This window comes from Leopardus geoffroyi, chromosome A3, assembly GCF_018350155.1.
Source record: "Leopardus geoffroyi isolate Oge1 chromosome A3, O.geoffroyi_Oge1_pat1.0, whole genome shotgun sequence".
In the NCBI taxonomy this organism is placed as follows: domain Eukaryota; kingdom Metazoa; phylum Chordata; class Mammalia; order Carnivora; family Felidae; genus Leopardus; species Leopardus geoffroyi.
Genome location: NC_059336.1, coordinates 104,086,783 through 104,114,762, shown reverse-complemented (window position 1 = coordinate 104,114,762; position 27,980 = coordinate 104,086,783). Strand labels below are relative to the sequence as shown.

The window sequence follows — 27,980 nt, the reverse complement described above, 5'->3', positions numbered from 1 at the left end:
ATAACCAATATTAGGAATGAACATGGATATGTCACTAGGTATCTTGCAGGAATTAAAAGAATAATGAAGGAATACTAGAAAACAACTTTACATTAATACATTTGATGACTTAGTCAAATTGACCAATTCCTCAAAAACCACAAACACCAACTTGAAATGGACAACCTGAATAGTCCTATAATCTCACAAATTGAATTTTTATTAATAATAAAATACTTCCTCAAAAAGTCTCCAGACTTAGGTTTCATTGAAGAATTCTGTCAAACATTTAAAGAAGAATTTTACACAATCTCTTCCAGAAAATAGCAAAGAAGCGAACACTTCCCAACTCATTTTATATAGCTTATATTACTCTGAAACCAAAAGTAGACATTACAAAAAAGGGAAAAATACACATCAATAAGTCTCATAAATTTAGATATAAGAATCTTCAACAAAATATGAACAGATTGAATCTAACAGTGTATAAAATGAATTATACACCATCACGAAATGGAATTTATTCTTTATATGCAAGACTGCTTTAGCATTCAAAAATCAATTGTTGTAGTCCATCGTATCATTAGACTATAAGAGAAAAAAATCACATGGACATATTGGTTTCCACAGTTAAAGTTTTTGACAAAATCACAGTGTAAAATCTTATCAAACCAGGATTAGGAAGGAACTTCTTTCACTTGGTAAGAAGTGTATACAAAAAATATAAGCAACATCATGCTTACTGGTGAATCACTGGATGCTTTTCCCCTAAGGTCAGGAACAAGTCAAGGATGTCCACTGACACCACTGTTATTCAACATAGGGCTGGAAGTTATACCAGCGCAATAAGGCAAGAAAAAGAAATAAAAGACCTAGATATTATAAAGGAAGAAATAAAAACTGTCTCTGTTTCCACATTATATGATTATCTACATAGGAAATTCAGAGAAGCCATCCCCAAACTCCTATAAGTAAGTTCAGCAAGACTGCAACACATAAGATCAATACACAAAAATCAACCTCATTTCTATATACTAATAACAAGCATGAAAACTGAAATTAAACACACAATATCATTTACAATTATCCCAAAGAAAATGAAATACTTAGATTTAAATTCAATTGACATGCATAGGATCTATATGCTGAAAATCACAAAATGCTTGAAAGAAATCAAAGAAATCCTAAATAAATGGAGAGACATACTATATTCATCAGTTGGAGGACTCTGTGTAGGAAGATGTCAGTTCTGCCCAAATTGATCTATAGATTTAATGAAATCCCCATCAAAATCACAACAAAGGTTTTTTGTAGACATAGACAAGTTTATTGACAACATCAAAACAGTGGAATAGGAGTTTTCTGCCATCTTACCCCCAGAGAACACCAATTTTGATAATCATCCAAGGGTAACAGTGCCTTTGTATAAGTCCATGAGTCCACCAAGTTCCAGCACATTGTTGGAGCAAAAAATAATCTGAGATGGGATGCATTGAAGAGAGTAAGAGGAACAGTTTCACTTTACCCATGTTACCTCTCCCTTGAGGCAACACAGCTCAGTGACAAAAGAGATCTTTCGGCCTGTGATTTTCCTCACAGGGGAAAGTGAGAGTGTGTAAGTGAACACCCAGCTTCCCCAGATGTGTGGGACATTGCCCAAGAGACCCATTTCTTTCTCCTCTTACCCAGATTTCTGAGGTGTGTTGCATGACATGGACTGCAAGGAGTAGCTGGGAGAATAGCAGCCAGGGCTGACATCAGTCGGATATGGATCCTACTAACTGCTTTGCAGACTCCTTCAGGAAACCCACTTATGAACCACTGGGGACACTTCACTTACAGATCTTCCAGCTTGGTCCACGGACGCCCACAACACTCTACATGCCTAGTCACACTCATTGCTACTCCATGGCCAGTTATCAGTGTACATTCCCAAGGGCAGCAAGAGCCAGCCTCTGCAGACAGCTAGTGAGCGCCTGAAGAAAGCCAGCCTGACCCTGTGGGGTTAGAAGAAAGCATACAAACTTGAGCCCTCAGTACCACCCAAGGGGGCAGCAAACGAGAAGCTATAAGCACGAATCCTGGTTTTGCAGGATCAAAAAAAGTAATACAGTCTTAAGAACGATTCCCTAAGAGAGAATAAGAGGTGTGGAACATGTGTATCTATAGAAGGTCTGAGAAAGCTTCAATTCATAAGAGGACCGGTGGAAGGTATTTCTCTCCCAAAGCCAGTCAGTAAAGACTAGAGGAGGTGATAACTTCTTCAAATGTGAAGACAGCAGTGGAAGACTTCAAGGAACACGAGAAATGAAGGAAACATGACACCACCAAAGGGTCATACGGATTTTCTAGTGACTGACCCCAAAGAAATGGAGATCTGCAATTTTCCTGATAAGCAATGCAAAATAGCTGTTTTAAGGAAGTTCAATGAGCTACAAGAAAACACAGAAAGATAATTCAATGAAATAAGTAAAGCAATACATGAAAAAAATTAGAAATTTAACAAAAATATATGAGTCATTAACAAGAACCAAATAGGAATTACAAAGTTGGGAAATACAATGAATAAAGTGAAAGATGCAGTAGAGAACATCAACAGCAGACCTGATTGAGCAGAAAAAGATTTTGTGAAGGAGACTACAGATCATTTGAAATTATCCAGTCAGAGGAGAACAAAGGAAAAAAGAAGGAAAAAAGTGAAGAAAGCCTACATGAACTATGGGCCACCATCAAGAGGAACAGTCTATGCATATTGGAATCTCAAAAGGAGAAGAGAGGGAGACAAGGGTAGAAAGTTTATTAAAGAAATCATGGTTGAGAATGTCCCAAATCTGGGGAGAGATTTGGATATCCAAGTTCAAGAAGCTCATAAGCCCTCCAAGACGTTCAACTCAAAGAGATCTTCTTCAATGTATATTATAATCAAATGGTCTAAATTAAAAGACAAATAATTTTAAAAGCAACAAGAGAAAAAAAATCCTCAAATACAAGGGGACCCCCATAAGGCTGTCAGTGGATTTCTCAGCAGAAACTTTGCAGGCCAGGAGAGAGTGAGATGATATATTGAAATGCTGAAAGAAAAAAACCCTGCTAAACAGAAATATTTAACCTAGCAAAGTTGTCCTTCAAAAATGAAGGAGAACTATAGACTTTCTCAAGCAACCAAAGCCGAGAGAGTTCTTCACCACTAGGCCTGCCTTAAAAGAGATGATGAAAGGAATTCTTTGAGCTGAAATGAAAGGACATGATTAGTAAGAAAACATAAAACATAAAAATAGTAAAAGTAAGCATATAGCCAGATTCAGAATATTCTGATACTGTAATATGGTGGCATGTTAATCATTCAACCCTAGTATAAAGATTAAAGGACAAAGTATTAAAAACCAGTATAACTACAATAATTTGTTAAGAGATACACAACATAAAAAGATGTAGAGGCATCTGGGTGGTTCAGTCAGATGAGCGTCTAACTCTTGATATAGGCTCAGGTCATGATCTCCCGGTTGTGGGATCAAGCCCTTTGTTAGGCTCAGCGCTGAGTGTGGAGCCTGCTTGGGATCCTCTCTCTCTCTCTCTCTAAAAAAATGTAAAACAAAAAGGTAGAATTTTTGTGTGTGATTGAAGTTGCTATTAGCTCAAAATATTTTACGTAAGTCTCATGGTAATTACAAAGCAAAAACCTACAGTAGACACGAAAGGTAAGAAGAAGAGAAGCAAAGTGATTTTCTCTATGGAAAATCATCAAATCACAAAGGAAGATGGCAAGAAGAAAAAAGGAGCAAGGAGACTACAAAACATCCAGAAAACAATATAAGTCCTTACATATAAATAATTATTTAAATGTAAACAGATTACATTCTCTAGTCAAAAGGCATAAAACGGCTGAATGGATTAAAATAAATCCCACAAGACCCAAGTATATGCTGCATATAAGAGATTTACTTCAACTTTAAGGACATATAAAGGCTCAAAATGAAAGGATGGAAAAGATATTCCATGCAAATAGAAACCAAAAGGGAGCAGGGGTAGCTACGCTTATATCAGACAAAATAGAATTTAAGTCAAAATCTAATGGGTGGCAAGAAGGTCATTATATAATGATAAGTGGGTCAAGTCATTAAGAGGTTATCACAATTGTAAATATAATGGACCCAACATTGGAGTACCTAAGTATATTAAGCAAATGCTAATAGATCTGAAGGGAGAAATAGTGCAGTAATTGTAGGGGACTTCAACATCTCACTTTTAATAATGGATAGGTCATTCAGATAGAAAAGCAATAGGGAAACTTTAGACCTGAAGTATACTTTAGATCAAATGGATATAACAGATATATACAGAACATTCCAGCCAACAACAGCAGAATGCACGTTTTTGTTTTGTTTTTTTTTTCAAATGCACGTGAAACATTCTCCAGGATAGATCATGTTAGGTCACAAACAAATCTTAGCAAATTTCAGAAAAATTGAGATCCTACCATGTATCTTTTCCAACCACAATTGTATGAAACTAAAAATCAATAACATACTCAACAGTGCAATGTTGAGAGCTTTTCCTCTAATGTCAGGAATAAGACAGGGTGCAAACTGTCACTACTCCTACTGTACATAGTGCTGGAAGTCCTTGCCAGAGAAATTAGGCAAGAAAAAGAAAGGGCATCTAAATTGGAAAGGAAGAATTACCATTGTTCTGTTTGCAGATGACATGATCCTGTATATAGAAATCCTAAAGAATCCACCAAAAATTTCTAGAACCAATAAATGAATTTAGTAAAGTTACAGAATGCAAAATCAACATACAAAAGTCAGTTGCATTTCTGTACATTAACAACAAAATATCTGAAAAAGAAATAAAGAAAAGCGATCCCATTTATAACAGCATCAAAGACAATAAAATAGTTAGAACTAAATATAACCAAGGAGGTGAAAGATCTGAACACCGAAAACTATAAGGCTTTGAAGAAAGAAATTTAAGAAGGCACAATAGATAGAAAAATACTCCATTTCGTGGATTGGAAGAATTAATATTATTAAAATGTTCATACTACCCAAAGCCATCCATACATTCTACATAATTCCTATCAAAATTCCGATGTCATTTTTCACAGATAGAAAAAACAATCCTAAGATTTGTAGGGAACCACAAAGGACCCTGAATAGGCAAAGCAATCCTGAGAAAGAACAAAGCTGGAGGCCTCATACTTCCTGATTTCCAACTCTATTACAAATATAGTCACACGGCGGTGGTACTGGCATAAAGAAGGGCATGTGGACCAATGGAACAGAATCAAGAGCCCAGAAGTAAATCCATGCATGTGCAGTCAACTAATATCTGACAAGGGAGCTAAGAACACGCAGTGGAGAAAGGAAAATCACTTCAGTACCTGGTGCTGGGAAAACTGGACACTGACACACAAAAGAATGAAATTGGACTCCTGTCTTACACCACTCACAAAAATTAGCTTGAAATGGGTTAGATACTTAAGCATAAGACCTGAAACTGTAAAACTTCCAGAAGAAAACCAGTGTCTCCTAGACATTGGTCTTGGCAACAATTTTTTGGGTATGGTACCCACCACACAACAAAAGTGAGAGTAAACAAATGGAACTACATCATTCTAAAAAGCTTGTGCTCAGAAAGAAGCAATCAACAAAATGAAAAGGCAGCCTATAGAATGGGAGGGAATATTTGCAAACCATATATTGGATAAGGGGTTAATATACAAAATACACAAGGAAACTGTACAACTCAATGGCAAAAAAGAAAATAACCCAATTTAAAAATGGACAAGATACTGAATAGATATTTTTCTAAAGAAGACATAAAAGTGGCCAGGAGATATATAAAAAGGTGCTTAACATCACTAATCACCAGGGAAATGCAAATCAAAACCACAATGAGATAACAGGTTACACATGTTAGGATGACTTTTATTAAAAAAAAAAAAAAGATAAAAAATATTGGCAAGAATGCAAAGAAAAGAGAACCCTTGTACACTTGTGCACTGTTGGTAGGAATGTAAGTTGGTACAGCCAATATAGAAAACAGTATGGAGGATCTTCAAAATATTAAAAATAGAACCACTGTATGATCCAGCAACGCCACTCGTGTGTATATGTCCAAAGGAATTGAAACCAGTATCCCGAAGGATCATCTGCACACCCATGTTCATTGTAGCATTATTCATAATAGCTAAGTTATGGAAACTAAGTGCCCATCAATGGATCAATCCATGCAAATATGCCCTACTGATTTTTAACAAAGTTGCAAAAACAGATCAATGCAGGAATGACAGCCTTCTCAAACACTAGTGCTAGAGAAATAGAGCATACATAGGCAGAAAGATGAACCTCAGCCTAAGTTTCCTACCTTATAAAAGTTTTGACTCAAAATAAACTACTTAAATATAGAACATAAAATTATAAAAACTTCTCCAAAAAAACGTGAGAGAAAATCTTTGAGAGCTCAGACCAGAAAAAATTCTTAGATTTGACATCAAAAGCACGATTCATAAATGGAAGAAAAAAAACCCCTAGACTTTAGCAAACTTAAAACCTTTTTCTTTGTGAAAGACTAGGAATAGGGATGAAAAGACAAGCTAAAGACTAGGAGAAAATATTTGCAAGCCATATATCTGACAAAGGACTTGGGTCTGGAATATAGAAAGAGCCCTCAAAACTCAACAACAAAAACCAATCCAATTATGAAATAGACAAAAGACATGAACAGACATTTCACTGAAGAGGAATGCCAGTGACAGATGGGACCATGAAAAGATAGGTAACGTCCTTAGCCATCAGGGAATTGCACATTTAAACCACCATGAGATACCATGGTAAACCTATCAAAATGCTAATATTTTAAAAATATTAATAATATTTTTATAATGCCAAAAGAAGCAGAGAAACTGGATCACTCATATATACCCATTTACTAGTGGGTACGTGAAATGTTACAGCCACTTTAGAAAAAAGTATGCAGTTTCTTAAGAAACTAAACATGTACTTACCATAAAACCCAGCAGTGATACTCTTGGGCATTTACTCTCAGAGAAGTGAAAACTTCTGTTTACACAAAAACCTGCATTGCACATGAGTGCTCATAGACAGTGTATTCGTAGTGATGCCAAACTGGAAACAACCTAAATGTCCTTCAGTGGGTGACCAGTCAGACTGACAGTGGTATGTTCATGGAGTACTAGTCAGCAAGAAAAAACAAAGAATTGTAATACTCTCAACAACTTGGATGCTGAGCGAGAGAAACCAATCCAAAAAGGTCCCATATTGTATAATCCCATTTCTTAAAATTTCTTTTTTTTTTTTAATTTTTAACATTTATTTATTTGGTGGGGGGGGGGTGCTGAGAGAGAGGGAGAGAGAGAATCCTAAGCAGGTTCCAGGCTCCAAGCTATCAGCATAGAGCCTGATGCGGGGCTTGAACACACAAGCCATGAGATCATGACCTGAACCGAAGTCATATGCTCAACCGACCTAGCCACCCAGGCACCCCGATCCCATTTCTAGAACATTCTTGGAATGACAAAGTTACAGTGATGGAGATCAGGTCAGTGTTGCCAGGGGTGAGGGAGGGAAAAGACAGGGAAGTGGCTGTAATTATAAAAAGGTAGCATGAGGGATCCTTGGGATGGAAATTTTCTGTATCTTGCTTGTGGTGGTGGTCACATAGATCAACATACATGATAAAACTGCATAGAACTAAACACACACACACACACACACACACACATGCATGCGTACACGCATACACACACATACAACTGCATGTAAAAGTAGCAAAAACTGAGTGACCTCTGTGGATTGTACCAGCATCATTTTTCCTGGTGACACTGAACTGTGAACAATACAGTGTTCTGTAAGATGTTATGGTAAAGGGTACGTGGGGTCTTTCTGAATCCTTTCTTACAACTGCATTCTTACAATTACATGACAATAGAAAGTAAAGAAAAAACAAAAAATGAAAGAAGAAAACAAATAGAAAACTCTGCATGAATAAGTTTAAAAAGAAATAAAAATATTGGAGATCATTATCTTATGTTGTAAAGGCACTGGATGATTGAAACATTGTTTATATTGAAATGAATTTTTATAATAAAATTTACAATGAAGAAATGGCTAACTTAAAGAGTAATGCAGAAGTTTTTGGAATGCTATTCAGTTATAAGTTTAGTCTGTTGAAAACTAAAATGTTACAGGATACGTACTGGCAGCTCTCCCCTGCCCCCTTATTTTAGCTTTCAGAGATATCTATAGTTAAGCAAATAATTTAGGGGGAATTATTTAAGAATTGCCATTTAATTTGGGATAGACTGACAGTTCCCTGCTCTTTTTTTCTCCCTCCTACCTAAACGTTGCTTAAAAACAAAACAAAACAAAGCAAAACAAACCTCTCCTTAAGAATATTCACTAATCAGACATTGCACTAATCCACATTCTCCATCTCAGCTGGTGATCCAAGTGTGTGAGGTTTTTCAACAACCTTCTCTTTGGGGAGTATGTTTTAAGCCTTAGCATGTGGTTCAGCATCACCTGAGTCTGAAGTTATGATTCAGTGCTTTAACTGCAAACTTTAGCTTGTGGGCACCATGGACAGGTTGTTTTAGTTTACTTATGGGATGGTCACAGTTTCTCACTATGAATGAAAGTGGAAGCATAGGTAGAAATAGGGACTGCTTGCCATTTGTCATATAAATGGGTGCATGAGCAATGAGAGGGATGGTCTGATGACAACAGTGGGCAGTAACACAGGGATGCTGCGCTGGGGGGAGGCTGTGTGCCAGCACAAAGAGGCAGAGTATCCTTGCAGTAAGAACCCACAGAAAGACTTCAAGGTCCAGGCCGAGGAAGGAAGCCAGGAATGGTTCAGTCTGCTAGAAAGGAGATAGCCAGTGACCTTCAAACCAGGTCGTTTTAAGGAACTTGACATAGTTCTGCAAAATGGAAAGCAGATGGGATGGAATTGATGGGTCAACTGAAGTGGAGAGGGCCTGAGGTGAGAGCTGTTACTTTGGGGTGTCTTTGGAGAGACACTGAGTCACAGGGATTGAGAGCAGAAGAGGGGTTGGTGCAGAGAGCCAGGCATTTCTGTAAAGGCCTGCCTCACAGCAAGGTGGCCAGGCTCCCACATCAGAGCACCTGACTGCACCAGTAACATCTGCCACAACTCTGGAAACCTGCTCTGGAAACGACACTTGATAGCCTTCCCGGGGAAGGTTTGGTCTCCTGGGGTGAGAGACTGAGACCCCTAAGCACATTAGCTCTGGGCTGGGGAGAGGGTCAGCCTGCCTGCTTGCCACCACTTGACACACCCTATAGGAAACCTATCAATCGACATGTCCTGTTTTGTTCCCAAGCTTTCAGGCTACCTGGCACCACACAATGATGGCGAAGGTGGCTCTAGCTGCCTGCAGTGGTCAACCTGACCGCCTTCCACTTGAGTGTTGGAATCTGCCCATATTGGGGAGGCTACCTTCCTCTGGGCTGGATTTTGCTGATTCTACTTCCTGAAGTAGAAATAGAAAATTCAGGAGACTAGGGGACAGCAGAAAGTGGTCAGGGACTTTTACAGTATACCAGGCTTATCTACAGTGCTTTCAGCTGTCTGCCTGAAGGTGAGACTCTAGTGATCTTGAAAATGGTGGGGCTGCCCTCCCATGATTGAGGAGATGGGGACAGAGTAGGCATGCACTATAGAGTTTCTACAGGCTTTACATATTTCCCTTTAAGCAAGATGGAATGTCCTCTGACCCTTTCATCATTTTCCTGGGGCAGAGGTTGTAGGCCCTTGGTGAAATTTAATTACATCCTCCACCAAATCCAATTACTACCCACACCCATGAAATCCCATTATAACTTCCTTTGCTTCATTAGAGATACAGCAGGACAGGTGCCTTCCTAATCCGCTCTGGCAGATTTCCTAAAGATTATCATTCAGAGGCCTTGCATACATTGTTCATTACTCTGCAAGCAGAGCAAATATGCAAAAATGCAAATGACTTGTAGTCTAACTTGCTTAAAGACCATGTAAGCTTCTGGTTATAGGTAAACAGATTCCTTAGAGATTTTAGGCCCCCCCCCCCCAGAGGTATTCTCCAAAACATATTCAGATATTTTTCTTTTGTTTTTCTTATTATTTCCAAATTTTACTTAGAAAAATTCCAAGTAGAAATTTCAAGAGAAAAATTGAAAGACTAGTACAGTAACTCTTGGACTATATTCTCCACTTGGGTATAGTCTCCACTTCCAAGTGTTAATACTTTGCTATATTTAAGTGTTCTCTCTTTCTCTCTTGTGTGTGTGTGTGTGTGTGTGTGTGTGTGTGTGTGTAACCTGTGTGTGTGTAACCTCTCTTGTGTGTGTGTGTGTGCATGTGTAACCTGTGAAAGTAAATTGCAGACATCTCTAAAAACTTCAACATTCATTTTCTAAAATACAGTTTCTTACATGAGCACAATGCCATCATCATACCTAAGCAAATGAACAATAATTCTGTGATATTATGTAATGAGGATGATCAGACATTTAAGGAAAATCAACAATATCATAAAGAAGGAGCAAGATGAACAAACAGAACTGCTGGCGCTGGAAGAAACAAAACAGAAAAATGAAAATGAATTAGTATCCTTAAAGACGTGTGACAACACTGCATCCGTGAAAGAAGAACAGCCTGCTATGAAAAATGAGCATTCCATTAAACCATAGTAACCACAGTGCAGAGAAACACAGTAAATTAAAGTTAGACGTTTGCAAATTTTAAAAAATCCAATAGAAGGGCTGAAGGATCAACTGAAAAAACATTTTTTTCAGAATGAAGATCAGAAAAACCAGTGAAGGGAAATAAAAGGGAAAGGCTAAAAGATACGGATGATCAAACAGGGAAATCAATGACATTCCTGAAAGAGAAAACAGAGAAGACAGAGAGGCAGACAAAATTAGAGAAATAAAAGAAGAAAATCCCCCAGATCTGAAGAAAGGCACAAGTCTTGAAATTGGCAGGACCTAATGGAAAAGGTCACAGCCACAAGTTTTGAAATTGGCAGGACCTAATGGAAAAGGTCACAGCCTAAAAGCAGCCTAGAGAATTTCAGATCACCAGGTAAGGACAAAGAGAAAGTCCCTAAATCCTAGACTGAAAAAAACTTCAGGTTACTTACCACGAAAAGAGAGCAGATTGACTCAGTCCTCTTAGCAGCAGTGCTGAAGGCTGAAACAGTACTTCTCAAGTCTAACACACCCACACATCCCTAGAGATCCAGTTGACATTCAGATTCTGGGGTGGGTCTGGGGTTCTGTATTTCCAGCAAGCTCCTTGCTGAGACTGCTGGCTTGCAGACCACATTTTGAGTGGCAAGAGTCTAAAATAAAATGAAACAATGCTTTTAGAATTTGGAAGAAAGTGGAGCTCCTGGCTGGTTCAGTCAGTAGAGCATGTGACTCAGTCTTGGGGTTGTTTGAGCTCCATGTTGGGTGTAGAGATTTCTTTAAAAAAAAAAATGAATTTGGAATGAAGTTATCCTGAATGTAAAATTTCATAGGTAGCCACATTATTAATCAAATATGAGACAAAATAAAGACGTATAGATATTCAGTTGCTCAGTAAGTTTACCTGCCATGTACTTCCTGAAAAGTATTACTTGTCGATGAACTGCAGAAAAGCATAAAAGGAATTAAGAATTATAAAGAAATGTGTGCCTTCTGGAGCTAATCCCAGGGGAGTATGTATAAAGAAATACCTGGATAGTAGTTGTGTGGCAAGTCTGGAACACGATTAGTCCAAATTAGAACAGGAAGTCAGAGGGATCAAAAGAATGGCTTCAAGAGGGAAATTATTTCAGTTCAACAAATAGAATGATTAAGAAATAGGAAGATCTTAGTGATATGATGGAAAAGGCATATGTTTCTTCTTGAAACAAGGTGATGGGGAGGGGGGGAAATCCATTAAGATTCCAGGAAAAATAAAACCACTCAAAAGAAGCATGCTCCAGATACGAAGCAAACTAAAACATGACATGAGAATCTGTTTCACCTTGACACTTGAAAGCTTCTCCTTCTAGCAGAACAAAACCCACTTAAAAATGGTTGTTTTTGGAGTGAGGCCCTAGAGAAAAGGGATTGGGCAAGAGACTTTTACTTTTTACTTAAGACCACTTAGTATGGCTTGAAGTTTAAAAATTGGGTATATTTAAAACCATTAAAAAAAAATCCCTCCTTTAAGTATAAGAAGTGAGGAAAGAGAAGGAATGAAGAGTAACAAAAAAGGAAGACCTCTCTGAGAGAGAGAACAAAGGCCGGTGTGTTTCTCTCTCTGTCACATACACACACACACACACACACACACACACACACACACGTACGCACGCACACACATGCATGCACACCCCTTACCCTCCAGCCCTAGTGTTCTCCCCCCCTCCACCACTGGAGAGGATTCCACATTCTCCTAGACAGCTGGGACCTCGGGGATTAGAATGGGGCCTTGGGACCAGTATGATGTTAGATGAGGATAGAGCATTGGCTGAACCTGGACTCCCCCTGTTCCTGGAAGGACCCATGCAGTAAACTGGAAAGAACGTTCTCTCTGGGGTCCCAACCTTCTGGTTGTAGCTGAGCAGCAGGTGGTGAGGTTGAGATGACAGAAGGAGAAAAGTGCAGATACCCCTAAAATCAAAGGTGAAATTTGGGTCAAACCCAATTGCAGGGTCATGGAACACCAGTTCTAAAGGGCTTGAGATCTGGATGGCAAAAGCAGGGGTCTAAGGAACGGCTGGTACAGGGGTTGATGGGGCTGTGGATAACACGTCTGCTTACCTGAAGGATCAGCTGCCTTCTTATTCTGAGTGCTCTTGGGGAGAAAGAAGAAAGGGGTAGGCTGAGGGCCTGCTGGACCCAGCAGAATCAGGGGCAAATGGTTCAAGAGATCTTCCCCAAGACCTGCAGATAGGGTTATGCCCAGAATCACCTCTGATGATGGCAGTAAAAATTAAGGGGAAGTGCATGAAATGAGACCAGAGAGGCAGGCAGAGGCTGCCTAGTGAAGGATGTGAAGGTTATGGGTGGGGCAGCCAAGAGTAGGGTTGGGACCAAGTCTCACCCTCCAGGAAGGTGGTGGTGCCCAGGCCAGGGTGGTGGCATTGAAATGGAGTGAGGAGGACAGCTTGAAGATCTGCTTAGGGGATAGAACTGATAGGAAGTATTTACAAAATGTGATCATTGGGGGAACTTGGAGGGACTTGGGGGCGATGCCCTCTTAGAAAAGCTAACCAAAGTAATTTGAACAGGCATTCTGTTTTTCTATTTTTTTAAATCCAATGACCAGTACACAAAGCTGGCATCATTTTTTTTTTCAAAACCAGATGTTTTAGCAGCTAAATATTGAACCCTGTCCTCGAGGACCCCACGTGTGAGATTTTGAAGAAAGGGAGCCTTCTGAATCTGGCCTACTTGTTTATCTTTCTTTCTCTGCTCCCCAAAGTGACTTCATTTTCTGTATAGTGAGATTGGTCTCGGCATTGTTTTTCAAGTTGGGATCTATGAGTTCTTTATAAGAATGTGTTAATTATTTGTTTTAATTCTGATGATAATCTAAACAGAAATAATCTAAGTGAGTTATGTCAGTTGTCTGGATAACAACCACAAAACCAGAGACTGCCAGGGGATGCTGGCCTTCGTCTTCATATTTGCAAGCCCTTTGGCACCAAATGACATTCACCTTGGTCACCAGGAACCAACAAAGAAGGAACCGATGTAGGTTTTCTATGACTAAAACAAGGTCTTTGTGCCAGGTGAAGGCCAACAGGTTGGTATGATGTGCTGTTAACGGCAGGCTTCGTAGTCAGAGACTGGAAGGAGAAGGGCCTTTCTCCCCAGCCCCCAGCAGCATGGGGCATAGCCCATCCATAGGAACCCCCACGGCCAGGGAGGGCCAAGTTCATGCTGCAAAACAGTCTGCCACATGTTATTAGGTCTGTTGATGTGAATCTCATTAGTTTTATAGTTTTCTTGTATTTAATTTCATAGTTTATAATTGAACAAGAGCCACAAACATAAGGTGTTTATATCTGGTTAAATGTTTGAACATGTTTAAGGAACATTATAATTTGAAACAACTTAAGTCAACATTGGGGGTTAAGGAGAATTCTTGTTTTCCTTCAGAAGGGGTTTGTGCCTTACTCAAGATGTAGAAAACTTCATAGGATTTCTTTTTTGTTTCGTTTTAACATTCTCCGTATTCCCATTTATTTCTTTTGCTGCAGATTTAAAACTTCAGTTGCTTTACCTTTTAAAAATTTTTTTTTTTCAACGTTTATTTATTTTTGGTACAGAGAGAGACAGAGCATGAACGGGGGAGGGGCAGAGAGAGAGGGAGACACAGAATCGGAAACAGGCTCCAGGCTCTGAGCCATCAGCCCAGAGCCCGACGCGGGGCTCGAACTCACAGACCGCGAGATCGTGACCTGGCTGAAGTCGGACGCTTAACCGACTGCGCCACCCAGGTGCCCCCTTTACCTTTTAAATAGAAGAAAATAAGTGTACCAGTAATATCTCTTCCAACTACCCTGGACATTTTGTTGCTATTAGGGGGTGGACTTCAGGAGAAGCTGGACACATGTGTGGTGCACTACAGGGAAACTTGGCCTCAAGGGGCAGATATGAGCGCGTGGAGCCGGAGGGGAGGCAAGGGTTGGAGGATGGGGCTGAGAAGGCCTGGGACAGCAGCAGCAGCCCTGTACAGGGGAACATGGACAAACTAGTCAGGGAGTTCAACTTGGACCCAGCTGCTGGTGGGGCTACCAGTCCCACTGGTAATAGAATACACACCAACATGGTCTACACCATAAGAATGTGTATCATCTTCCATGGTAACCCGAGAGCTGACTCAGTGGCCTGTTTGTCCTTAAGGCCCAAGCCTCTTTCTAGCATTCAACTCCAGTGACAGGAGTGGTTCCTGGGTGGTCTCATCTGCATCTTAGAGGACATTCCAGAAACCTTGTGCGGAAGCCCTCCGCTAAATTCCTCTCAGGTCCCACTGGCTAGGACTGTGCAGCTTGCCAATGCCTTAGCTGCAGGGGAACTGGGGGGGGGGGGGTGAGCACTGGGCATTTTCCACCTCTTTAGTGAGAGAAGGTGTGGGCCAGAAAGAAAAGACTATGTGGGGGTCAATGGCAGCTAGTCGCAGATAACTGACCAGTAGCATCTGTCCTGTGAGGTAGGTATGCTCCTGAGCTGGGCTCCACCATTCAGGGAGAAATGGGCTGGCCACAGATGGCTGATTTATGAGGCTAGGCAGTGGGAGTCGGGGCCCATCTCCAGGCTCCCTACAACTGGCTACATAGGGATCCTTGGGATCCTTGGATGAGGCTCACACCAGGGGTCACCAGATCAAGGGTCTTCAGAGCCAGGGATCTATGTAACTGCAGTAGGCCCCTGAAATCTCAGAGTGCAGTGGGGAACTGCGGCAGATGTGGGCCCCTGCCCCTCTCCAGGAGGCTGCTGCTACTTACTTCCCAGGGACTGCTGCCTTAAGGGAACATGGGTTCAGGCTTCCCATAAATTCCAATTTTTCAAGAGAAGAGGAAACACATCATTGGGTTTTAATGTGACATGGTGGGGGAGGAGGAGGTCAAAGAAAACATGTCTGTGGGGTGCACTGAGCCATAGGGCCTGGCACTCAGTAGGTTGCAGACCTCCTAGCCTTAGCCTGCTCACCTCCTTTGAAAGCTTCTGTTCTAGCAAACATGGCCCCAGAAGCTGATAGATGAGGTTGTGCCTATCCCTGGAGGGGGGAGTGCTGACAAGGGGGTAAGCTTTTTAAGAGTTCCCTTCCTGCAAAAAATGAACTATTGGGACCTCATCAAGTTAAAAAGCTTCTGCACAGTGACGGAAACAATCAACAAAACTAAAAGGCAACTGATGGAATGGGAGAAGATATTTGCAAATGAAATATCAGATAAAGGATTAGTATCCAAAATCTATAAAGAACTTACCAAACTCAACACCCAAACAACATACAATCCAGTGAAGAAATGGGCAGAAGACATGAATAGACACTTTTCTAAAGAAGACATCCAGATGGCCAACGGACACATGAAAAAGATGCTCAATGTCATTCATCATCAGGGAAATACAAATCAAAACCACACTGAGATACCACCTCATGCCAGTCAGAGTGGCTAAAGTGAACAAATCAGGAGACTATGGATGCTGGAGAGGATGTGGAGAAACAGGAACCCTCTTGCACTGTTGGTGGGAATGCAAACTGGTGCAGCCGCTCTGGAAAACAGCATGGGGGTTCCTCAAAAAATTAAAAAGAGAACTACCCTACAACCTAGAAATAGCACTACTATGAATTTATCCAAAGGATACAGGAGTGCTGATTCATAGGGACACGTGTACCCCAATGTTTATAGCAGTGCTTTCAACAATAGCCTAATTATGGAAAGAGCCTAAATTTCTGTCAACTGATGAATGGATAAAGAAGGTGTGGTTTATATATACAATGGAATACTACTTGGCAATGAGAAAGAATGAAATCATGGCATTTGTAGCAACGTGGATGGTACTGGAAGGTATTATGTTGAGTGAAGTAAGTCAGCCAGAGAAAGACAGATATCATATGTTTTCACTCATATGTAGAACTTGAGAAACTTAACAGAAGACCATGGGGGAAGGAAAAGGGAAAAATGTTTCAAACAGAGAAAGAGGGAGACAAACCATGTGCCCAGTGGCCTTTGAATTTCCTCTGTCACCCTCATCCCATTATTCTGTCCTACTGACCATTCCTGCCTGTCTCCCCAGCATTCTGGGGTTCTAGCATTCTCTTGGTATCCCCAATGCCCAGCACAGAACCTGCCACCCAGGAGGTGCAGTGTAGGTGTGGGATTATTAAACAGGTGGACCCTGGGTTTAAGTCCTAGTGCCACCACTTTCTAGCTGTGTGACCCTGGCAGGCTGACCTCTCTAGTCCTCAGTTGCCTTTCTAGGTGATGGGATGATTCTACCTACATTTGTCAGGAGGATTAAATTAATCATTCCACTTATAGAGTTTGGAACAGTTCTTAGCCTTACTAGATGACCCCCCAAAAAAGGCAGCTGTTACCATTAGGTACTGAACAAATGAATGAACAAATAAATAAAGCTTATCCATGCCCCTTGAAGGACAGATGTTTCTTATTCATCTTTGTGATCCCCACTATACTCAATATAGACAGTAGGTGCCTTGTACACAGTGTGTGCTCCATAAATGTGGGTGGGATGAAGGAAGAAAACCACAAAGATGTACTTTATTTCCTACTGGGAGGAGACATTGGGAAAATAAGTTAAATTTGATCCAGGTTTAACGACAACAACTACAACAACAACAAAACCTCCCGAAAACTGATCACTCCTAAGTTCTACTGAGCAGTGCATGAATTTTTGCTGAGCTTATATCACTGCTTTGGATTCATCCATCCTCCTAAAGTATTAAGTTCAAATCCATGTTGAAGGCCCAGCAATTACTCATGGCATCGTACATGTGGGTTTATCTGTTAAAATAGCTCTTCCTCTTTTCTCCTCGCTCTCCTATCCCTGGCCTTCCTTTTCCCTCTTCTTCCCTCTTCCCTCTTCCTTCCTTCCTCCCTCCCTCCCTCCCTCCCTGGCTCCCTCTCTCCCTCTCTCCTTTCCCTTCCTTCCTTCCTTCCTTCCTTCCTTCCTTCCTTCCTTCCTTCCTTCCATCCTCCCTCCCTCCCTCCCTCCCTCCCTCCGTCCCTCCCTCCCTCCCTCCCTCCCTTTCTTCCTTCCTTTTCTTCTGGGCAGGGAATTTTTAAAGATTCTCCTCAAAGAAATCTCACTTTGATGGGATGTCTAGCACCTTAAAGAGGAAAAAAGTTAAGGGCTTAGAGAATCGTGTCCACTTAGCTTTTTCTCACAACCTCACACCCTGAGTGGCACCTAAGCTGTCCTCAGGAACCTAGAGTTGCCAGATGTAGTTGTAATAAAGATACAGGACGCGCAGTTACATTTGTGTCTGGCAATCCTACTGAGGTCCTGAGGGCCAAGTCCAGCTTTGTGGAGTGAAACCTGTATAGTTGTATGAAACCTCATTCTAGGAAGGGCCTATGCTTGGTTTAATACTCTGCTCTCACCATCTTGAAATTCGTAATAATTTTTGAGCAAGGGACCCTGCATTCTCATTTTGCACTGGGCTCCAAATTACATAGCCAGTCCTGCCTAGGGCATGATTTGGGACCCCAATGCCATAAGTATTGCCCCTTTGAGTGGCTCCAACCCCCTATATGGCTCAAGCCTGAGTGCAGCCCCACTTCCTGGCTCGTCCTTGTTACATAATGGATGATATCTGGGGGGTTTTCCTAAGACACCATGTTTTCTATTCTAATTGGTTCTCAGGATTTCTGTCTTGGCAGCCGATACCACTTGTTAAGACTTTTTCATCCAAGTTTCACTGTACCTGGCATAAATCAGTGAGGTACTTAGTATATAGAAATGCTAGTTGCTTCATAGGTACCTTGAAAAGCCATTTGACCTAAAAAAAAAAAGTTTTATTGATGCTATATAATCAGTGTTGCCTGATACATATGATATTCATTATAAATGCATGTTTATGATGTCATTATTCTGCACAATTGCTTAAACTCATAGTTTCCAAATGTTGGCTGTAGATTAGCGTGATTCCTCCTGCAGATGGGATCTTTTTTAAAAGGCAAGAACATGGCTGTTCTGACTACTCAGGCCCCTAGAGTTCCCTTAAGAAAGGGGTTCCTGAGCAGGTGCGCTGGGAATTAATCAAGTATATGGAAGAAAAAGAGTATTCATATTTAGAACCAGAGAACTAACTGTGCAGATAACCACAGAAACAACATGACCACGAAAACAGTCACCTAGAAAGAAATAACATTACAAGTTGTATTAAGAAAATCGTGTGTAAGTATTCAAAACACCAGACTTAGATAAGGGTGTAATAGCTTGTATTACAAGATAATATTTCACTTCCCAAAATGATCTACTACTGGGTTCATTTTTCTTTTTCTTTTTTAAAGTTTATTTATTTTGAGATGGGGGGGGGGGAGAGTGCAAGTGGGGAAGGGCCACAGAGAGGGAGAGAGGGAGAATCCCAAGCACTGACAGTGCAGAGCCCAGCGTGGGACTTGAACTCGTGAACTGAACCATGAGATCATGACCTGAGTTGAAATCAAGAGTCAGATGCTTAACTGACTGAGGTTCCCTGGGTTCATTTTTAAATAATGAAATCTCTACTATAACTAAGATAGTCAATGTGTAAAAATTATATTGAATTTCCTGATTTGGGGTAGTCATTATTACTGTGAAAGATATCACTTTGGGAGGAATCTGAGTGATGACTACATAAAACCTCTCTGTACTATGTTAGGTTTTCAACTTTTTGTGGGTCTATAATTATTTTAAAATAGGAAGTTAAAATATGTGTATATGTATGTGTACATACACACACACACACACACACCATAGCATATTATAATGTATTTAGGAGCACATCTATGAGTGAAAACAAGCACATCTTCATGGCATGCCCAGTCAAGATGGTGACCGATCTCTTTGCCTCTCTGGTCATTTATCAAATAAAGTGTTGGAGTTAGAGACTGTAATGCCCAAACAGCATGGTAGCTGATAGCTTTAGTCACTTAATCTTTCACCAAGGGGTATCAACAACAGGAAATAAACTTGTTTTTACATCATATTTTCTTGTCTCGTGACCTAAAAAAGGAGGAAAGAAGCCAAGAGCCAGGAACAAAAGGGAAAGAAAAGGGAGCAAAGATCCAAAATGACCGATCTGCCAGCGCCCAACTTGTCTGTTTTTTTTTTTTTTTTTCTCTTAAGTTTAGCCCCTGAGCTGGATTATTGTATCATTCTAATTTTAATTCTAGCTAAGGTGAGTTATTTTTTTCCAATTTAAGTTGCTTAAATCCGAAAGGTGGAAGTAGTGACAAAAAGGAAAGGAAATGATTAAGGAATGGAGCAGGTTGGATGAGATATTGAAAACAGGAAGGGGATTGATTTATTTATTCATTCATTCAAGAAAGATCCTTCCGCTTTCCATTCCGTGTTGCCCGTTGTCTGACGACATAAGAATGAACCAACTGTGACCTGGCATTTACCTTACAGGCAGTAAAAAGATAAGAAGCCAAGAAACAAGTTGCTTTGCTCTTTATCATCAGGCAGCAATTACTGCTATGAAGGAAAATAGAGGAAGGTAAAGATACAGAAGGGTGGAAATCAGAGAAAGGAATTTTTTTTTTTAACTTTTTTTTTTTTCAACGTTTATTTATTTTTGGGACAGAGAGAGACAGAGCATGAACGGGGGAGGGGCAGAGAGAGAGGGAGACACAGAATCGGAAACAGGCTCCAGGCTCTGAGCCATCAGCCCAGAGCCCGACGCGGGGCTCGAACTCACGGACCGCGAGATCGTGACCTGGCTGAAGTCGGACGCTTAACCGACTGCGCCACCCAGGCGCCCCCAGAGAAAGGAATTTTTAATGCTTGGAATGATGTTGCTCTTGTAACACAAGGGATGTGGAATTATAGCCATCATAAATTTAATAGATTAGCAAAAACAAAGAATGTACACTTAATCCTAGCGATGTGTCAGTGAAAGCAAACTTGATCACTGTATAATTTGAATTCTAGTTAAAGTTAGTTAATTTCTCCCCTCCCATTTTTCCCATTGCTGGGAGTGTTTTGATGTTTACACTTGTTTTGTATAGCAGCGGACATAAAAATGTTCATGTCCTTTGACCCATAATACAGTACTGTGATTCTTTTTAAAAAAAATTTTTTTTAACGTTTATTTATTTTTGAGACAGAGAGAGACAGAGCATGAACGGGGGAGGGGCAGAGAGAGAGGGAGACACAGAATCCGAAGCAGGCTCCAGGCTCTGAGCCGTCACCCCAGAGCCCGACATGGGGCTCGAACTCATGGACCGCGAGATCATGACCTGAGCCAAAGTCGGATGCTCAACCAACTGAGCCACCCAGGTGCCCCTACAGTACTGTGATTCTTAAATGTATTGGACCTAATGCCCTCTTTTTTGTAAACAATATTTTGTAATACCCCCTCTACTATCCTGAAATGAAATCATGGATACTATAACTTATCTGGAGATATAATCTCAAGAATTCAAGACAATATTTCAAAGAAACAAAAGGAATTTGTAATAAACATAACAACACAGTAAGACAATGTCTGGAAGCCAATGCATGGGATTACCATGGCAGCCTCCAGCAGAGACCGAAGCCCAGGGATAGGGACGTGTCACAACTGGGAACATCCACCAGCTTGCACGTCACTGGCCTGAAGCAAGTCCTGTGGCCACCCCTAACTTCAGAGAGCAAGGGACTTTAGTCCTTCCATGGGCCTGGGATGGGAAGAACCTGAAAGCTTTGGTATAAATGAGTTAGGCTCTGGGCTATCAATTGGCTGCATGGGTTTGACCACATGGGTTTTGACACGACCCTGGATGTGGCACGATCCCCTGCTGGTTAAGACAAGCCAATGAATAATTGCATGACTGGCTCTGCCCAGCACTGCCAATAAAGCTCCCCTAGGCAGATCTGCCTTGACAAGTTTCTAGCATCTTTCTTATAGGCCGGGTGGTCCTTTATAAGGATCTTTGCATCACATGAGGTCACGTGATTTATTCTCAGGTAGTAACAACAACAAAAAAGGGACAATGAATGCTATTCGTCTGAATATACTGATATGAAATTAATGACAGTATAAAATTGGAAACAATCTAAATAAGTGAATAGGAATCTTTAATTAGCTGTGATGGTTCCAAACAAAAAATATTGCACAGCCATTAAACAGATAATTAGGATCAGAGACAGCAGTGTGAACCAAAAATATCACTTAAGATATACTGTTGACTGAAAGTATATACAACATTTTATATAATCTCTATAGAAACATAAATGTATCTGAAACAAAGAAGGAAATATTCTTTTATTTTTTTTATTTTATTTTTTTCAATATATGAAATTTATTGTCAAATTGGTTTCAATACAACACCCAGTGCTCATTCCAAAAGGTGCCCTCCTCAATACCCATCACCCACGCTCCCCTCCCTCCCACCGCCCATCAACCCTCAGTTTGTTCTCAGTTTTTAAGAGTCTCTTATGCTTTGGCTCTCTCCCACTCTAACCTCTTTTTTTTTTTTTTCCTTCCCCTCCTCCATGGGTTTCTGTTAAGTTTCTCAGGATCCACATAAGAGTGAAAACATATGGTATCTGTCTTTCTCTGTATGGCTTATTTCACTTAGCATCACACTCTCCAGTTCCATCCATGTTGCTACAAAGGGCCATATTTCGTTCTTTCTCATTGCCACGTAGTACTCCATTGTGTATATAAACCACAATTTCTTTATCCATTCATCAGTTGATGGACATTTAGGCTCTTTCCATAATTTGGCTATTGTTGAGAGTGCTGCTATAAACATTGGGGTACAAGTGCCCCTATGCATCAGTACTCCTGTATCCCTTGGGTAAATTCCTAGCAATGCTATTGCTGGGTCATAGGGTAGGTCTATTTTTAATTTTCTGAGGAACCGCCACACTGCTTTCCAGAGCGGCTGCACCAATTTGCATTCCCACCAACAGTGCAAGAGGGTTCCCGTTTCTCCACATCCTCTCCAGCATCTATAGTCTCCTGATTTGTTCATTTTGGCCACTCTGACTGGCATGAGGTGATATCTGAGTGTGGTTTTGATTTGTATTTCCCTGATAAGGAGCGACGTTGAGCATCTTTTCATGTGCCTGTTGGCCATCTGGATCTCTTCTTTAGAGAAGTGTGTATTCATGTTTTCTGCCCATTTCTTCACTGGGTTATTTGTTTTTCGGGTGTGGAGTTTGGTGAGCTCTTTATAGATTTTGGATACTAGCCCTTTGTCCGATATGTCATTTGCAAATATCTTTTCCCATTCCGTTGGTTGCCTTTTAGTTTTGTTGATTGTTTCCTTTGCTGTGCAGAAGCTTTTTATCTTCATAAGGTCCCAGTAATTCATTTTTGCTTTTAATTCCCTTGCCTTTGGGGATGTGTCGAGTAAGAGATTGCTACGGCTGAAAGAAGGAAATATTCTAAAGGTAGTTCTGTATGTGATTGAATCACCTATAAATTGCTACCTAACGAATCATCCCAAAATTGAGTAACTTTTTTTTTTTTGATGTTTATTTACTTATTTATTTTTGACAGAGACAGAGCACAACCTGTGAGGGTACAGAGAGAGAGAGAGAGAGAGAGAGGGAGGGAGGGAGGGAGGGAGACACAGACTCAGAACCAGGCTCCAGGCTCTGAGCTGTCAACACAGAGCCAGATGTGGGGCTCAAACCCCAAGCCGTGAGATCATGACCTGAGCCAAAGTCGGACGCTTCACCCACTGAGCCACCCAGGCGCCCCCCCAAATTGAGTAACTTAAAACAGCACACAATTGTTAGCTCCTGGTTCTGTGGGTCAGCAATTTGGTCTGGGTTGGGCTCATATGGTGTCGTTCTTCTGCTGGCCTTGCCTGGCCCCACTCACGCTATGGCAGTCAGCTAGAGGCTTGGCAGGCAGGTTGGTCCAAGGTGGTCTCACCAACACATCTAGCAGTTGCTGCCGACTGTTGGGTGCACCTCTATCTGTAGCAGGCTAGACACGGACATCATTTTTTTTTTTTTTAACAAAACTGGAAAAGCATGCGGTATGTTAGGGCCAACTTATAACTTTCAAGCTGCCGAGGGAGAGGATTGATGGAGCTTGTTTTATGGGTACATTTTAATACTATTCCCCAAAGGCCTCATCAGCCATAGAATATTAGAGGCAAAAAAGAAAATAGACCATCCATCTGTCTGGTTCAGGGAAGGCAAGTAGGTTTTATTTGAAGGGTCGACTCAACTGCTTGGTCCCAGGACTGGCATTAAAGGCTGATGTCTCAGGTGGGCGAGAGAGCAGTAGGTAGTTAGCCAGTTAGGCAAGTTGGCCATAGGGGAGGGATGGACAGTGGGAGCGTAAGCACCACACATTGGCCATGGGAGACAGAGACCTCCGGAAGGATAGGGTTTGCATTTGATTCCTTTCAAGGAGTTTGCTAGAAGCAACTAGCCCTTCTCTGGCTCCAGCATTTAAAGACACCCTAGCACCTCTTTACATTCTTGACAAATGACTGACAAGTGATAAACTGTCTGCATAGGTTGTGGTGTGGGAACTGCTGGCTCGATATACCAAACAGCATCAAGAGAAGCCACTCTCCCCCGTGTTCCGAGACTGGGCTGAGTCTGGGAGTGACAAGCTGAGAACCAGGTACGTGACTGCTCAGGCTGTGACCGTCCTTGGCCCCCAGTGTCTTACGATCGAGCCTGAGTGCATGGAGCCTCGTCGTGGCACAACCACTCTTGTTGAGATTTTTAATATTCCATACGGACGAGCAATGCACGATTCTTGTAGCATCAGTGCTCGTTCACCCACTCCCCAACTTGAGAACCAGAACACCATTAATTCTGTTCTTTCTCCTCCTGTGCCTCCTTCGTTGTGTGTCCACTGTTCCCAGCACTTCAGAGATTTTAATCCTAAGTAGCCCCATGAGGTAAGTTACTGTTTCCATTTCACAGATGAGGAAACTGAGGCATAGAGGTTATTTTGCCCATGGTTACTTGCTAGGGAGTGACAGAGCTAGGATTTGAATGCAGGTGGTTTGGCTTCAGGATCCATGCTTTTGCTTGTTTTTATTGATTTTTTTAGTGTTGTCTTTAAGCTTGATAAGTAAGGGGTAGCGTATGTGGTATTCTGTAGCTTCCTGTTTTCACTCTATTTTGTGTCTAAGATTCATCTCAGCTGTTATGTGTGTGGATGAAGAACTGTTCTCTTTGTTTATAATATTTAATCATGTGTATATGTCCCCATCTACGTAGCCATTCTAATAACCAACATCAGTGGACGTGAAGGTTGTGCTTTTGATATTTTGCACAAAGCTCCCGTGAAAAATCTTGCACGTTTTCTGGGTAATATGTATAAGGGTTTCTACGGGGCCTTCAAATTTAGTTGCTGTGACTCAGAGTAAGAAATAAATTTTACATCAACCACTGACGCCCACACATCCATAGAGCTCCCCACTCCACACACACCCCGAATCAGACAGCGCCAAAGCAAACATCTCATGAAACCTTGCTTCTCCTGTTACTCGTAATGGTCTCTGATAGTTTTCAATTTTATTTTTTTAAAAATACTGACCTCAATCCTTTAAACTGATTTCACAATGAATTAGAGATGTGCAATCCGTTGTTTGAAAAACACTCCTCAGTAGTACATAGGAGTGAAAGTGCTGTGTTGTGGGGGGTATACCAGTGTTCAAGTTCACGAGATCATAACAAATTATTTTTCAGAGTCATTTTGCAGATGTATACCTTCACCGGAAGCATGTGTCCTGTGGAACCATGCTCACCAACATGTGGGATTATCAGCCTTAATACACACACACACACACACACACACACACACACACACGCAAAGATCTCTCACTGTGACTTTAAATTGCATTTTCCTTATTACTGTTAATTAAAGTTGAGCATGCTTTCACAAGTGTATTTGCCACTTTTATTTCCTCTCGTGTGAAATGCCTGTCCATGTGTTTTGCCAATCTTTCTTTTTCTTTCTTTTTTTTAAATTCTTACTGAGTTTTGTTGTTGTTGTTGTTGTTGTTTTTGTTTTTTATCCTTTGTTGTTACAGATGTTACAACTACCTCCTCCAAGTTTGTGCCTTGTCTTATATTTTCTTTATGGTGCCTTTTAACATAAATTCTTAAATTACTATTGAATTTATCAATCTTTTATATTCCACACCTTGTGCATCCTGTCTACTTTGAGATCATGAAATACCAGTTTGAGCGTTTCACCTTCCACATTTAATTCTCGAGTCCATTAGAGGTTTATGCCTGTAGTGTGAGGAAGGGATCTAACTTCATTTTTTTGCCTCCTGTAGGGATTGTCTGTTGTTCCAGCACCACTTACCAAATTGACTGTCTTTTACTAGTGATCTTCAGTGCCTGCTCTGGCATTCATATAGATTTCTACACATGTGGGAGGCCATTCTGGTGGTGCTTTGTTCCTAGTCTGTTTGTGTATCCTAATCCAACAATACAATACATTGTTGCAATTATACTAGATTTGTAATTATAACCTTATATTATTGTATCTAAAATATAATTCAGAGGGGCGCCTGGGTGGTTCAGTCAGTGAAGCATCTGACTTCAGCTCAGGACATGACCTCCGGTTCATGGGTTCAAGCCCCATGTCAGCCTCTGTGCTGACAGCTCAGAGTCTGGAGCCTGCTTTGGATTCTGTCTTCCTCTCTCTCTGCCCCTCTCCTGCTCACACTGTCTATCTCTCTCTCTCTCTCAAAAATAAATAAACATTAAAAAATTTTGTTTTAATATAATTCAGAGTTGTGTTGACTTTTGCCCTTCCATACAAGTTTTGGGATCAGTTTGTTACATTTCTCAAAAAAAAAAAAAAAAAAAAAAAAAAAAGAGAGAGAAAGAAAAAAAAAACAAAAAACAAAAACCTGCAGACACAAAAGGAAAATATTCTATGACTGTGGTTTTATGAGGCATCTAGGGTAGTCAGATTCATAGATACAGGAAGTAGAACATGGTTACAAGGGCTGGGAGGAGGAGAGAATGGGTGTTATTATTGAGTGGGTACAGAATTTCAATTTGTGATGATGAAAAAGTTCTGGAGAGGGATGGTGGTAAGGGTTGTGCACCATTGTGAATGTACTTAATGCCACTGAACTGTACTCTTGTAAAGGGTTAAAATGATTGATTTTATGTGATGTATATCTTACCACAGTTTTTAAAAATCTGCTATAATTTTCTTTGAAAGTGTTTTGTCTTATAGCTTTGCAGAAAAATTGACATATTTGTAAAACTGACCCTCGTCTCAAAGATTTTCGTTTTCTAAGTGTTTTCCAGAAATTTATAATTTTTTCCATACATAGTACATTCTTCGATAGATTACTAGGTACTTTATGATTTTGTTATTGTAAAAAGCATAGTTTTGAAGTTATGTTTTTTTGTTGCCCATTTATTATAAACGCAGTTGACTTTTGTCTATAAACCTGACCATAAAAAATATTTCTTCTGGGTCTATAGATTCTTTGAGTATTTTTTTAACACAGACAAGCACACCATTTGCAAATGATGACTTTTTACGCCTTTCTTTCCACTTTTTATTCCTTTTGTTCTTTTTCATGTAGAAGGTGTTCTTTTGTCTTATTCCTGGTTTTAAAAAGACTTAGCTTAAGATTTCACTATTAAGAAGGATATTTGCTGAAGTTTTTGATAGATATACTTTGCTTCCTAAGAAGCTCCACTTACTGTTATTTCTAATACATTTTTTGTCATTAGTAGGTGACAAATTTTATTGATTTTACTGCAAATGATTTTTTTGCATCTATTGAAATGATCTATTTCTTCCTTAACTTGCTAATGTGATAAATAAGCCTCATAAATCTTTTAATGTTAAACTACTCTTGCATGCTTGAGAAACATTCACTTTTGTTATGCTGCATCGTTGTTTTAATATTTTCCTGAGTTTGGCTTGCTAGTGTTGTTTTAGGGTTTTTGTTTACTTATCGGCCTACTGTTTTCCTTTCTTGTAGTTCCCTGATTTGAATTCATGTCAAGTTTTACTGGTTTCATAAAGCTATTTTGGGAGTAGTTTCTTATTTTGTGGGAGAATTTGATAAGCTATTTGAAAACTATCTGGGCCTGGGGGAATATTTAAACTACTAATTCAATTATAGTTGACCCTTGAACAAAACGGGTTTGAACTACGAAGGGCCACTTACATGCAGACTTTCTTTGATAAACATAATACAGTACTGTAAATGTATTTTCTCTCCCTTATGATTTACTTTTTTTTTTCCTTTTTAAAAAATGTTTCTTTATTTTTGAGAGAGAGAATGACAGATTGCAAGTACAAGA

At 40.4% G+C, this 27,980-nt stretch overlaps 1 protein-coding gene across 1 annotated transcript in view; it reads left to right on the top strand.

Annotated features, from left to right (window-relative positions):
* The window catches only part of ACOXL (acyl-CoA oxidase like), a 341,271-nt gene that overhangs the window by 197,601 nt on the left and 115,690 nt on the right, over window positions 1-27,980 (top strand). The window contains exon 14 of the mRNA XM_045446915.1: window positions 24,191-24,300. Coding sequence (XP_045302871.1) covers window positions 24,191-24,300 — 110 coding nt within the window. The remainder of the gene's footprint in view (window positions 1-24,190; window positions 24,301-27,980) is intronic.